Source organism: Rhincodon typus, chromosome 6 (genome assembly GCF_021869965.1).
Source record: "Rhincodon typus isolate 14 chromosome 6, sRhiTyp1.1, whole genome shotgun sequence".
Taxonomy (NCBI): domain Eukaryota; kingdom Metazoa; phylum Chordata; class Chondrichthyes; order Orectolobiformes; family Rhincodontidae; genus Rhincodon; species Rhincodon typus.
In genome coordinates this window covers 24,362,696-24,376,883 of record NC_063337.1, presented here as the reverse complement: position 1 = coordinate 24,376,883, position 14,188 = coordinate 24,362,696, and the positions used below count along the sequence as shown (strand labels likewise).

General features: G+C 42.3%; 1 protein-coding gene across 2 annotated transcripts in view; it reads left to right on the top strand.

The window, feature by feature from the left end:
• Positions 1-14,188, top strand: part of LOC109935927 (conserved oligomeric Golgi complex subunit 6) — a 149,820-nt gene that overhangs the window by 121,018 nt on the left and 14,614 nt on the right. For both annotated transcript variants that reach the window (XM_048598240.1, XM_048598241.1), the window contains exons 10-12: positions 2,124-2,215; positions 3,316-3,433; positions 9,354-9,485. In XM_048598240.1, coding sequence (XP_048454197.1) covers positions 2,124-2,215; positions 3,316-3,433; positions 9,354-9,485 — 342 coding nt within the window. The remainder of the gene's footprint in view (positions 1-2,123; positions 2,216-3,315; positions 3,434-9,353; positions 9,486-14,188) is intronic.

Below are 14,188 nucleotides of genomic sequence, written 5' to 3'. Positions count from 1 at the left end.
ACAGTCACCTCATCTATGTTTGATCTCACCAATATAGAGAAGACACGTCGGGAGCACTGGGTGCAGTAGACTAGGTTGGAGGAGATGCAGGTGAAGCTCTGTCTCACCTGGAAGGGATGTCTAGGTTCCTGAGTGGAGGTGAGTGAGGTGGTGTGTGGGCAGGTGTTACATCTTTTACGGTTACAGGGGAAGGTAACGAGGGATGGTTAGTGGTTGGTGGGGAGTGTGGTCCGAACTAAGGAGTGGCGAAAGGAATGGTCCTATGGAAGGCAAAGAGGGGTGGGGAGTGGAAGATGTATTGGGTGGTGTTATCTAATTGGTGTTGGCGGAAGCGTTTGAGGATGATGCATTGAATGTGGAGGTTGGTGGGGTGGAAAGTGAGGACAAGGGGCACCCTATTTTCATTATGTTTGGGGGGGATGGTGGTTGGTTTAGAGCTGTATAGCAAGGAATGGAGGAGGCGTGGTGGAGGGCTATCTTGATGACAGAAGGGGGACAAGAGTGTTGTTTGAAAAAGACGGACATCAGGGATGCTTGGGAGTGGAACATCTGCCCATCGGAGCCGATGCAATGGAGACGGGGGAACTGGGAAAGCAAGATGGAGTTTTTGCAGGATATAGGGTGGGAGGAGCTGTAGCCCAGGTAGCTATGGGAGCCTGTGGATTTATAGTAAATATCGGTCCGTAAACTGTCGCCAGAAATGGAAACGGAGAGATCAAGCAAGGGGAGAGAGGTGTCGGAGATAGACCAAGTGAATTTGAGGGCAGGGTGCAAGTTGTTAGCGAAGTTGATGAACTGCTGCAGTTCAGCCTGGGTGCAGGATACAGCACCGATGCAGTCATCGTCGTAACGGCGGAAGAGTTGGGGAATAGTACCGGTGTACGTATTGAAGAGGGACTGTTTGACAAAAACCCACAGACTCCCATAGCTACCTAGACTACACCTCCTTCCACCCTGTATCCTGCATCCCATATCCCGTTTTCCAAGTCCTCCGTCTCCAGGTCATACCTACTAGTGGTGTCCGCCTATCACCGCTCCCCACTACCCCCCTCTTTATCTGCAGCCCCCGTTCCCCCACATCCAGTCCTGAAGAAGGGTAATACCCAAAATGGTGACTTCTCCTTTCCTCCAGATGCTGACTGGCTTGTCATGTTGGAAGCATTGCTGTGTGAGAAGATATGTCAAAGGCAAACACTCCTGCTTTTGTCCTGATATGGAGTGATATTATGGGAGGTGAAAGGGGTATCGGTGACAACTGGGACGTGGACCTGTAGGCTTTTATTCCCACTTTTCCTGGTCTATCAAATTTACATATCAGTAATCCAGGTACCCAATGTTCTTTATTGAAGCAAACTGCTCCACGAAAAAATAACAGCAAAAATCTTGCAATCACAGGTGAACCCTTTTATGTGGAAATGTCTGAGGATCAAACAAAAACAGGCAATCAGACTGCTTACTCCTGACCCCCAGCCGCTGATCAGATGACCGCCTGAGCCAGCTAACTATTCTCTGAGGCAAGCTTTGTCCACAACTTTTTTCCACAAGGACAAGCTGTGCATTCATGCTTTTACGCTATCCAGTCTCCAGCAAATGATCAGATTGACTGAGACCTCACTGGTGAGAGTCATCAATAATCGTTGTCCTGGTTCTTTCTCTCTTGAAGCTCTCCACCTGTAGCACTGGTGAAAATTTAATCCTTCTCCAAGATTTCTTCTCTGCAATTTGCTTCAGAGAGACTGCATCATCTTGGCTTTACTTGTATCAATCACAATGCAATCATTGCACTGCCTCTCTCCAAGACCACTGCTCACGGTTATAGTTTTTCTTCTTAGCACTTGGTGATACTAAAACAGTGTTTTCTGCATTTTATTTCATTTTTTAAGTAAATGTATGCCTGTTAAATTAAGTTCTGCTATCATTATTTTGCATTGTAACATATAAAATGGCAAATTCCATGAGACACATATACTTTGTGTTCTTGTTATACATGTCTGTGTGTTTGAGTGAAAAAGTAATTGAATACAATCCTGAGTTCACTCTTGTTTAGAATAAATTTCATTAAGTTAGTTACAGCAAATCTGAATCAATATTAATTCAGTGTGTTTTGTCTGGAACTGTTTTAGGTGCGTATTGAACAGGTTATAGTAGCAGAGCCTGGTGCAGTCCTATTGTACAAACTCTCCAATCTCCTCAAGTTTTATCACTATACTATCAGGTGAGCAATAAAACAAGATATCTTATTTCTCAACAAGTGCATTGATTTTTTTTTTACACCATAAGTGTGCAAGCTTGTGATTCAAAACAGATTTAAGAAGCAGTCAAACTGACCACAATGTGAAAAAAGGTCCAATAGGCAAAGTAATCCTGAAACTACAGCAAGTAATTAGAAGGTAAATGTAATTTATTGCCGGGGGTTTGTTAATAAATGTAAGGAAGTCTTGCTACAATTGTACAAGGTATTGATAAAACCACATCTAGAGTATTTTGCATTGATTTGCTGTTACTTAAGGAGGAATATGTTTGCATTTGAAGCAGTTGAGAGAATATTCACTTGGTTAATTACTGGATGATGGGGTTGTCTTATGAGGATAAGTAGAGCAGTTTGGCTTATACTCACTGGAATTTAGAAGAATGTGAGGTGCTTACTAAAACATACAAGATTCTGAAGAGACTCAACAGGGTAGATATTGAGAGGTTGTTTCTCCAGGTTATCTAAAACTAGGGGGCATGATACAAAATAAGGAATCTCTCATATAAGATTTCATTTCTTCTCTGTGGGCCTACTGCAGTGATCAGGGCTCAGTCATTGAATATACTTGGAGCTGAAATAGACAGATTCTTGAACTTTAGGAGAGTTGAAAATTATGGCAAATAGCAGGAAGGTGAGATCAAGGTCAGATCAGCTGTGATCATATTAACTGGCAGAACAAGTTTAAGGGATCGTATGGCCTTGTTCTGCTCATGTTTCTTATATTTTTGAGTAATTGAGCAGAGTTGTGCATTAAACCTGGGACATTTCAAGTCCCTTTGGCTCACATAATTAATCTTCCAGTATATTAGGATAATGTAGTTGTTCTTTGCATGAACTTGGATAAGTGTTCAGTCTATTCAACTGTAGTGGCTCAGTGATTGCAGGAAAGTCATCAGCTGTAGCCAAGGTGCCAGTTATAGTACTCCTACTGTCACCTTACCCTGAGTAGAGTTGTCTGAGTATAGACCAGTAATCTCCAGGTTTGTGTGGGGTATTTATCCAGGAACCTATTGACAATATTGAACCAAAACTTGCAATTCTGATGCTCTTTTTCTTTTCAACAGTGGAATTGTAGGAAACTGTGCAGCTACACTGCTGACCACAATTGAAGAAATGCATGTTCTCAGCAAGAAAATGTTCTTCAATAGCCTGAGTCTTCATGCCAGTAAATTAATGGATAAGGTGAATTGTAGAAGTAACATCAATCATTGCAGTAACTTTCAGTAGATCCTTTTCCAGTACAAATCAACTGATGGTAAAAGAAAATAACTAGCTGTGTGCGGCTTCGGAATATATTTCATTTCTTGCATTCTTTTCACTGCTGATGCCAAAATACACTTCTTTGTAGATGGAGCAGCTGAAAGATTAGTAAGGGTACTTCAGAGACTGTAGTTCTGTTCTTAACTGTATGTGTAATGTGCTCAATCAGGATTTTCATAAAGTTCTGAAGTCCTTTTTGGATAATGTCCACTTTCCATTTGTACTTTGTTTAAACTCTGAAACGAGCAAATCCTAAAGTTTTAATGCATATCTTGAATGCTACCTTGTACTAATAGTAATGATATAGGATGCAACCATAAAAATTGACCTACCACCAGCTGCCTGCCTGTCCTCCTTAATAGAGTTATCAAAATTATCCAGTCTTTGAATACCCTTCCTCAAGATGGTGGAAGCAGAGATTTTGAATATTTTTAAGGCAGGGGTAGATAGATTCTTGATAAACAAGAGGGTGAAAGGTTATCCAAGGTAGACAGGAATGTGAAATTAGGGTTGCAACCTAATCAGCCATGATCTTAATGATGGCCCACTCCCGTTCCTAATTCTCATGTACTGTATTCGTGTCAAAGGTCAAAACAAATTGTGACTGCGTTGATTAGCAATTTCACTCAACCAAATCCGTTTTTAGTTATCGTACACCATCTTCCACTTCCATAACATCAGTTGCCACCCCACTGCTGATATCCTCATCCATGCAGTTGTTAACTCTGAATTCCACTATTAGAAACCTCTGCTGTTCAACTGGTCTACCTTGTAGCCTCCGTAAAACAAAACTCCGCAGGTGAGGAGAACAATGTAGAACTCCAAAAGGATATAGAAAAGTTTGTGAAATTGGCAAATGAGGTTCAATTCAAAGAATTGTGACATGATGTGTTTTGGCAGAGAAAAAAATTAAAAGACAACATAAAATAGGGCGTAAAATTCTAAGGGCTGCAGAGCAGAGGGACCTTATGTATATATGCACAGATTTCTGAACGTGATAGACAGGTTGAGAGAGGAATTAATAAACCATATAGTATCCCTTGGCTTTATTAGTTGGGGCATAGAGTCTGAGAGCAAGGAGGTTATGCTGAACTTATATAAGATACTTGTTGAATCTCAGCTCAACTATTGTTTACAATTCTGGGCACCACCTGATAGGAAGGATGTGAACACTTTGGAGAAAGTAAAGAAGTGATTTATAAAACTAGTTTCAGGGATAAGAACTTTCAATGATGAGGATGGATTGAAGAAGTTGGGACTGTTCTCCTTGGAGTGAAGAAGGCTGAAAGGAGATTTGACAGAGATATTCTAAATTATGAGGTGCTAGACAGAGTAGAAGCTGTTCCCAGTCTTAAAAGGATCAAGAAGCAGCTTTGTGGCCAAGGGTACAGATTGAAAATAATTTGCGAAAGGAGCAACTGCAAGGTGAGAAGATTCTTGCTCACACTGTGAATAGTTCAGGTCTGAAATGCACTGCTGAAATGAATAGGGGAGGGAGATTCAATGGAGACATTCAAGAGGGTTTTGGATAATTATCTGAATAGAAATAATGCGCAAAGATAAAGGGAAAACAGAAGATTGCCAGTAGTTAATGATGATCATTTGAACAGTAAATGCAGACACAATGGGACAAATGACCTCCTTCTACACCATAACATTTCTGTGATTTTGAGAATACAAGTTATAAAAAGACAAATCCCAAACCAACATTGACTCCCGGTCCAACATGCCCCCAGTTTTCAAATTCTGATCCTTGCTTTTAAACCCCTCCGTTGCTTTGTCTCCTCCATCTCTATAATCTGCTACAACCGTTATTTCCTCTAATTTCCCATTTGTTGCACTGTGACCCTCTTCAGATTGCCATATATCTGCATTAAAAATAACAATTGCTGGAGATCACAGCAGGTCAGACAGCATCCATGGAGAGAGAGCAAGCTGACATTTTGAGTCTAGATTACTCTCATCAGAGCTGAAGTGAAGTGTGGAGGGAACAGCATTTATGCTACTGTTGTGGGTGGGAGGTTTGGGGGTAGGGTGCTGGTGGAGAAAATATGTTCAGATTAAGTGATCGGAATGTGAGGATGGCAGAACAATGCTGCGTGTCCTGCCAAGTTGAAAGGACAGTAACTGTCATGGGGAGGGGACAACATGATAACACGCTAAAAGAAAAGGAAGAAATAGTTCACAATTTAAAGATGTTGAACTCAATATTTTTAAGTCCAGAAGGCTGTAAAGTGCCTTGTTTGAAGGTGATGTTCCTCCTGTTTGCGCTGTAATTCACTGGAACAGTGCAGCATGCTGAGGACAGACGTGGGCACACGAGCAGGATACTGTGTTAAAAAGACCGGCTACAGGAAGGTCAGTGTCATGCTTGTGCACAGACCAGAGGTGTTCAGTGATGCAGTCACCCAGTCTGTGTTTGGTTTCTCCAATGTAGAGTAGGCCACATTGGGTGCAGCGAATACAATACACAAGATTGGAGGAGGTACAGGTGAAATGCTGCTTCACCTGGAAAGACTGTTTAGGCCCTCGGATGCTTAGCAGGGAGAAGGTGAAGATGTTGCACCTTGTGCGGTTACATGGGAAGGTGCTGTGGAGAGGGGTTGTGGTATTTGTGGTTGTGGAATGGATGGTCATGTCCCGGAGGGAATGATCCCTGCGAAATGCAGACAGGGGGAGTGAGGGGAAGATGTGTTTGGTGGTGGCTTTCTGTTGGAGTTGACTGAAATGGTGGAGAATGATCCTTTGAATGCGGGGGCTGATGGATGAAAAGTGAGGACAAGGGGAACCTAAGCATACTGTTATGAGTGATGGGAAGGGGTAAGGGAGGAAGCATGGGTGATAGGTCAGATGTGGTTGAAGGCCATGTCAACCACAGTGGGCAAGAAACCACGGTTACGGAAGAAGCAAGCCATGTCAGCAGCGCTGTTTTGGAAGGTGGCATTGTTCGAATGGATGCAACGTAGGCAGAGGAGCTGGGAGAATGGGATGGGGTCCTTGCTGGATGTGGGGTATGATGAGCTTCAGTTTAGGTAGTTATGGGAGTCAGTGGCTTTGTAGTGGATGCAGTGGACAGTTTATTCCCTGAAGTGGTGACAGAGACATCAAGGAAAGGATGATGTGAAGGTTATAGAGGGGTGGAAATTGGAGGCAAAATGAATGAAGTTTTCAAGTTCCTGGTGGGAGCATGAAGTGGCACCGAAGCAGTTGTCGATATACCGAGAAAAGAGTTGTGGGAAGGGGCCAATGTAAGACTGGAGCAAGGATCGTTCCGCATACCCCATAAAGAAGCAGGAATAACTGCAACCCATGCGGATGCCCATAGCCACTCTTTGACTTGGCAGTGGTGAGATGAATTAAAGGAGAAATTTTTCAGTGAGAGAACAAATTCAGCCAAGTGAAGAAGTGGATGAGAGATAGTAGGAACTGCAGATGCTGGAGAATCTGAGACAACAAGGTGCAGGGCTGGATGAACATAGCAGGCTGAGCAGCATCATAGGAGCAGAAAGGCTGACGTTTCGGGCCTAGACCCTTCATCAGAAAAGGGGGAGGGGAACGGGGTTCTGAAATAAATAGGGAGAGAGGGGGAGGCGGATAGAAGATGGATAGAGGAGAGGAAACAAACAGGTCGAAGAGGCGGGGATGGGGCCAGTAAAGGTGAGTGTAGGTGGGGAGTTAGGGAGGGGATCGGTCAGTCCAGGGAGGACAGACAGGTCGAGGGGGCGGGATGAGGTTAGTTGGTAGGAGATGGGGGTGCGGCTTGAGGTGGGAGGAGGGGATAGGTGGGAGGAGAAACAGGTTAGGGAGGCGGGGACGAGCTGGACTGGTTTTGGGATGCGGTAGGGGGAGGGGAGATTTTGAAGCTTGTGAAATCCACATTGATACCATTAGGCTGCAGGGTTCCCAAGCAGGCTTTCCACATCAAGCAGATGTTCACCTGCACATCTGCCAATGTGGCATACTGCATCCGCTGTACCCGGTGTGGCTTCCTCTACATCGGGGAAACCAAGCGGAGACTCGGGGACCGCTTTGCAGAACACCTATGCTCGGTTCGCAATAAACAACTGCACCTCCCAGTCGCGAACCATTTCAACTCCCCCTCCCATTCCTCAGACGACATGTCCATCCTGGGCCTCCTGCAGTGCCACAACGATGCCACCCGAAGGTTGCAGGAACAGCAACTCATATTCCGCTTGGGAACCCTGCAGCCTAATGGTATCAATGTGGATTTCACAAGCTTCAAAATCTCCCCTCCCCCTACCGCATCCCAAAACCAGTCCAGCTCGTCCCCGCCTCCCTAACCTGTTCTTCCTCCCACCTATCCCCTCCTCCCACCTCAAGCCGCACCCCCATCTCCTACCAACTAACCTCATCCCGCCCCCTTGACCTGTCCGTCCTGCCTGGACTGACCTGTCCCCTCCCTAACTCCCCACCTACACTCACCTTTACTGGCCCCATCCCCGCCTCTTCGACCTGTTTGTTTCCTCTCCTCTATCCATCTTCTATCCGCCTCCCCCTCTCTCCCTATTTATTTCGGAACCCCCTTCCCCTCCCCCTTTTCTGATGAAGGGTCTAGGCCCGAAACGTCAGCCTTTCTGCTCCTATGATGCTGCTCGGCCTGCCATGTTCATCCAGCCCTGCACCTTGAAGAAGTGGATGGGGATTGTTCAGGCCTCTTGTCAAGGAAGAAGCTGAGACCTCTCAGACCATCCTGGTGGGGAATGGAGATATAAAGGGATTGGACATCCATGGTGAATAGGAGGCAGTTAGGGCCAGAGAACTGGAAATTGTCAATATGGTGGAGGGTCTCAGAGGAATCGCGGATGTAGAGGTGGGCAGGGTCTGGACAAGTGAAGAGAGAATGGAGTCAAGGTAGGAGGAAATGAGCTCAGTGGAGCAGCAACAGGCTGATACGATAGGCCTACTGGGGCAGTCTGGTTTGTGGATTCTGGGAAGGAGGTAGAAGTGGGATGTCCAGGATTGGAAGCCTACAAGGTTGGAGGCAGTGAGGGGAAGATCTCCAGAGGTAATGTGGTCGGTGACAGCTCTAGCAACAATGGCTTGATATTCGGATACAGGGACATGGCCCACAGGGGCAGGAGGAAGAAGTGTCCCGAGACTGACATTGAACATCCGCAAGATAAAGGTCTGTTTGCCAGACTACAACAGCACCACTTTTGTTGGCCAGTTTGATAACAAAGTTAGGGTTGGAGCCAAGAGAGTGATGTGTTGCAATTTCAGAAGGGGACAGGTTAGAGTGGGTGAGAGGAGCAGAGAAATTGAGACAGCCAATGTCATGTCGGCAGTTTGCGATGAAGAGTTCGAGGGCAGGAAAGAGACCAGGAGAAGGGGTCCAAGTGGAGGTGAATATTGGAGGTGGGTGAAGGGTACAAATATTAAATGGACTGCTTTTTCTGTATAACTTGTTTGTCTTCTGTTCCTGTGTGATTAACCTTCCTATTCTGTGTGGCCACAGACTCATGCAGCTTAAAAGGAACATTATCTACAACATCATGCACCTCTGTATCCCTAATTCTGGCCTGTTGCACATGCTCAATAGTCATCACTCCACCATTAATAGCGGTATCTTCAGTAATCGAGGCTCTAGGTTATAGAATTCCATCCGCCACCCTCTCCACCTCATTATCTATCTCTCCTACCTTTAGGTTTTCTTGCCTTTTTGACTAAGCTGTCCTGTTATTTCATGATGTGATTTGGTGTGATAACACCCCTGTAAAGTGCCTTGGGATAACTTACTCCATTAAAAGTACTACATGAAGGCAAGTGGTTGATTTGATGACCAAAAAGAAAGAACGTAATGCCTCAATTTTAATTCACACAGGTTGAACTCCCTCCTCCAGACCTTGGACCTACCACTGCCCTGAATCACACTTTGTCCCTCTTACGTGAAGTTCTTTCCTGTCATGACTCTTCGGTTGTTCCACTGGATGCACGACAAGCAGATTTTGTCCAGGTAAATTCAAACTTACCAAAAATGTGATTGCTTTGCTCATAGACCCTGAAATTCTTCAAGTGTATCCATTTTTGTACCTGTTTGTATCGCAATAATGTTTATGGTTTGTAGAGGCGTGGCACTTTATTTGTCTTTGTTTTAAGTATTTTAAAATCATTTCATTATTTTCAGCACGCCATTCTATAAATATCAAAAGCTCATTGTTTAAAGGTGTTTTATCTCTATCACAAGAATGTCCGTATTGTGGATTATACACAAAGTAGTCCGACCAGCTGTTTTGTTTTCACTAATAACCATTATTAAACTATCTTTGTTGAATGTCATGGAGGTTTTGAAGAGCTATCCTTAGTGTGATTTATGGATACATCCTAAATTGGTACACAAACATTTCTTACTATTTGTATATTAACAGTGTTAAGCGGGTTTCTTGTCAATGAGAAACTAAAATAATAAGCCCACCATTCTCATTTTAATCTAAATGAAAACCAAAGCTTGAACTTTCATCAGTATGGAAGTATGAATTGGGTCACAAACACTTAACATCGGTTTTTTTTGCGGGAGAGACAACTTACCTCTGCCTTCGTGACCACATTCCATTTTCATTTGGCCCTTTCATAGATTGGGAGGGCCATAGATGTGCAAGATACATACCTGTTCTGTTCTGAGGTCAGGGTCGCCATTGTGAGCACTGCAGAAAATTGCATTTCTTCCAACATGCTCTTTTCATGTGCTGATTTGGGTTTTGAAGGTTCAGATTCTCCTTGGGGAATTTGTTATTATTTGGATAACCCTATTGAAGATTCAGGGACATTCTGAAAGGCGAGTGTAAAATGTTTTGACGTAGTCAAATGCCACTATTAGATTGTTTATTGCAATAAAACTATTTCAAGTGCAGTAATTCATCATAGAAATCTGTTTTTATAAAGGTTGAGACTTTGCATTGAACACCATTGTGTAAATGTTTTCATGCAATGTAGTGCTGTTCCCAATGAATCAATTGTGATAATACATTAAATGTAAAAAGCAATGTCCTGTTGACATCTGCTGACATGTTTTGTGTTGTGATGTTAAATTAACTGATAACTGTCTGTTGAAAGAATCCTTGCTTTTGAGATTAGAAAATATTTCTGCACCTACTCCTCTCAGTTGATTGACGTGAACTGTCCTTTGAAATGGAAACAGCACACCATTCTGTTATATCATTTTCAGAAATGCTGCCTGAATCTTTTATTACAGTTATGGCCATTATGAATGCTTGACTGAGTTTCAAAGCTCTAATGGATTCAATTAAGCAGATATTTTATTGATCTAAGAATGATTGAAGGTTTAATAACAGAGTATGCCTTTGATGTGATTTCTTGTTTGTTTACAGGCCTAATAGGCATTTAATGGATTGCACTGTTTTTAAAGTTGATACAGTTTAATTTTTCTTTCCAGTATCAGTGATTGCAGGCTTGAATTCAAAGGCATGCTAGATTGTTAGAGATTTTATTTTTTCACAGTTTTAAAACAGCTATTTGTTTAGATCTTAAGGACAGTACCCAGTAGATAAAGGTTGAGAAATTATGAATGGTACATGAGCTGCGGGCATGGAAGTTGTGGGCAAGTATGTATGAGAGGGTATGAGGGTCGACATATAGGGGACCTTTGAGTAATATTGGAAGTTGTCCTGTGTTGGAGAATCAGGGTGGGCCTTCTGAGTGGTCCATTTCTGCATTCACGCTCCTCACGCACTTCTTTGTGGCTTGCAATGTGCACTGCAAACAGATTCTTATGTGAAAATGCAAAGTCACACATGGACTGGGGTGACATTTCAGAAGGATAACAAATGTGTGCCAGGAAATTAAGTGAAGTTGAGTATGTAATTTGCATCAAACTTCACTGTTAAAGACCTCTAGAATTACAAAAATAGTAAATATTCAAAAGCCAAATATCGGGAAGCAAATAAATGCACCAGCTAAGGCCAATATATCCCCTGGACCTGATGGGCTGCATCCTAAGATATTATAGATTGCATGGTTACAGGGTGACAAAGACCGGGAACTACATATTTGACATTCTGGAAAAATAGGCAAAAAAAAAAGGAGATGGAGTAGCTTCACTAATTAATGAAGGTGTCAGAGAAGTGCTAAGGTGCTAAGATATAGATGCAATAGATTGTGGTGTGGAATCAGTTTGGGTAAAATGAGGAATAGTAATGGAAAGAATTTGCAAGTGGGACTCATAAGTCCCTAAAGCGTTGCCTCACTATAGGACAACATATAAATCATGAAATAATGGAAGTGCATAAGAATGGCACTGCAATTGGGTAAATTTAATACACATACTGACTTGATAAGTCACATAGGCAAGGGGAACATGGAAGACAAAAGTTATGCATCAGAGATTATTTCTTAGAGTTGTATGTTACACACCCTAGCTGGGAATAAGCTATTTTATATCAAGTAATGTGAAATGAAGTAGGATTAATAAGAGATTTTGTAGTTAAGGATCTTGTAGTGAGCACAGCATGGTAGAATTTCAAACGCACTTTGAGGGAGGGCGACTCAAGTCTCGAACCAATGTCTTCAACCTAATTAATGGCCATTGCAGAGGTCTAAAGAAAGAGGTGTCTAAAGTGACCTGAGAAAATAGGCTAAGGGTAAGTTCAGTACATGAGTAGTGATAGACATTTACGCAGATATTTCATAATGCTTAACAAAAATTTATTCTGGTCAGAAAGAACAACTTGATGAGAAGGATGAACATTGTGGTTAACAAAACTAATCAAGAGAGTAATCAACTAAGACATGCAAAATGGTGAAACCTGTTAGTAGGCCAGCAAATTGGGATTTTATTTAGGAACCAGCAACAGATTACTAAGATGCTAGTTAATAGGGAAAAAATTAATCGTGAAAGTAAATTGTCTAGAAGTTTAAAAAAAAACAAATAGCAAGGGTTTCTGCATGTATAAAAAAGGAAAGAGAGTAGCTAAAGCGAATGTGGGACCTTTGGAGGAAGTGATTGATAAAATGGCAGATAACTTCAAACTGATATTTTGCATTGGTCTTCACATTGGAGGACACTAAGATATCAGATAAGCAAGGTCCTAATGGGAAGGTTGGTCTTGGGACTGAATGGGATCGACAGTTTGAAGAACTAATGGGTCGAAAAGTAGACAAGTTGCCAGGACCTGATGGCCTTCATCCAAGAGATTTAAAGAAAATGCCTGCAGATATAATGAAAGCATTGGTCAAAGTATTCCAAAACTCACTGGATTCTGGGAATTTTTCAATGAATTGGAAAACTACCAATATGATGCCCTTGCTCAAGAAAGGAAAGGACAGAGGCAGAAATCCTGGAATTCAAATCCTAATATCACTGGAGTCTATGTACAGCAGATGGACTGCAGCAATTCGAACACCACTACTCTCTCAGTGGCACTTAGGGATGGTCAATAAATGCTGCCCAGACAGCAACGCCCACATTCATAAATGAATTTTTAACAAAAATTGAGAAAGGCTTCAGAAAGCAGCAACTAAGTGGGATTTTGAAGTCCTTATGCACAAATCACAAAAAGCTAGCATACAGATTTAGCGAGAAATAGGAACATAGAAGCAGGAGTAGGTCATTCAGGAGCCTGAGCCTGTACCACCATCCACTGAGATCAGAACTGAATAGGGAAGAGAAGTGGAATGAAAGCCTTTACTTCAAAGGGAATGGAGTATAAAAAGCTGGATGTCTTACTAAACTATACAAGATACTAGTTAGACCACATCTAGAATACTGTGAAAAATGTTAAAGATAGATAAATTGAGATTGTAGGCAGTCCGGAGAAGGTTCACTAGGTTGATCTCAAGTATGGAGAGACAGTGTTATGAGGAGAGGTTAAGTAGGATGGTCCTGTGGTTATTGGAGTTTACAAAAATGAAAGGTGACCTTATTGGAACACAAGATTCTTAGAGTGCTTAACAGGGTAGATGCTGAGAGATTGTTTCCTTTTCTAGGCTCAGAGGGCAAAATCTTAGAATAAGGCTTACCCATTTTAGACAGATGGGTAACAAATCTGCAAAATACTTTGTCACAGAAGGCTTTAGAAGCTGGGTCATTAAGAATATTCAAGGCTGAGATAGACAGATTTTTAATAAGTATAGTAAAGGAATCAAGGATTATGGAGAAGAGGCAGGAAAGTGGAGTTGTGGATTATCACATCAGCTGTGATCTCATAGAGAGAGGTATAGCAAGAGAGTCATAGATCCAGAAGGTCGGAGTTCTTACAGCACAGATAAAAGCCCCTAGTCCATCATGTCCACACCAGTTGTCAGCCACTCATCTATTCCAAATCTGTTTCCTAGCACTTGACCTATGGGCCTTGTATGCTATTACATTTCAAGTACTCCTGTAAATACTAAATTGAATGGCAAAACAGATTGAATGGGCTGAATGACCTGCTTTTGCTCCAGCATCTTATAGTCTTGTGTACAGATATGAACCCACAGAAAAATCAGTTTTCATTGTAAAAGCTGATGCTACAATCTGTTTTATATATAGATGAATGAAAAATATCTTTAATCAAGCATTATGCTATCTTTAGTTTTAACTCACCTCTCTCCAGTTTAGAACATTTATTTTTACTGTTTATGTTTATTATTTTCTGACACTTGGAGACCAGTGAAAGTGTGTCTTTTGCTTTCTGTTGTGTGTCTTTTGCTTTCTGTTGTGTG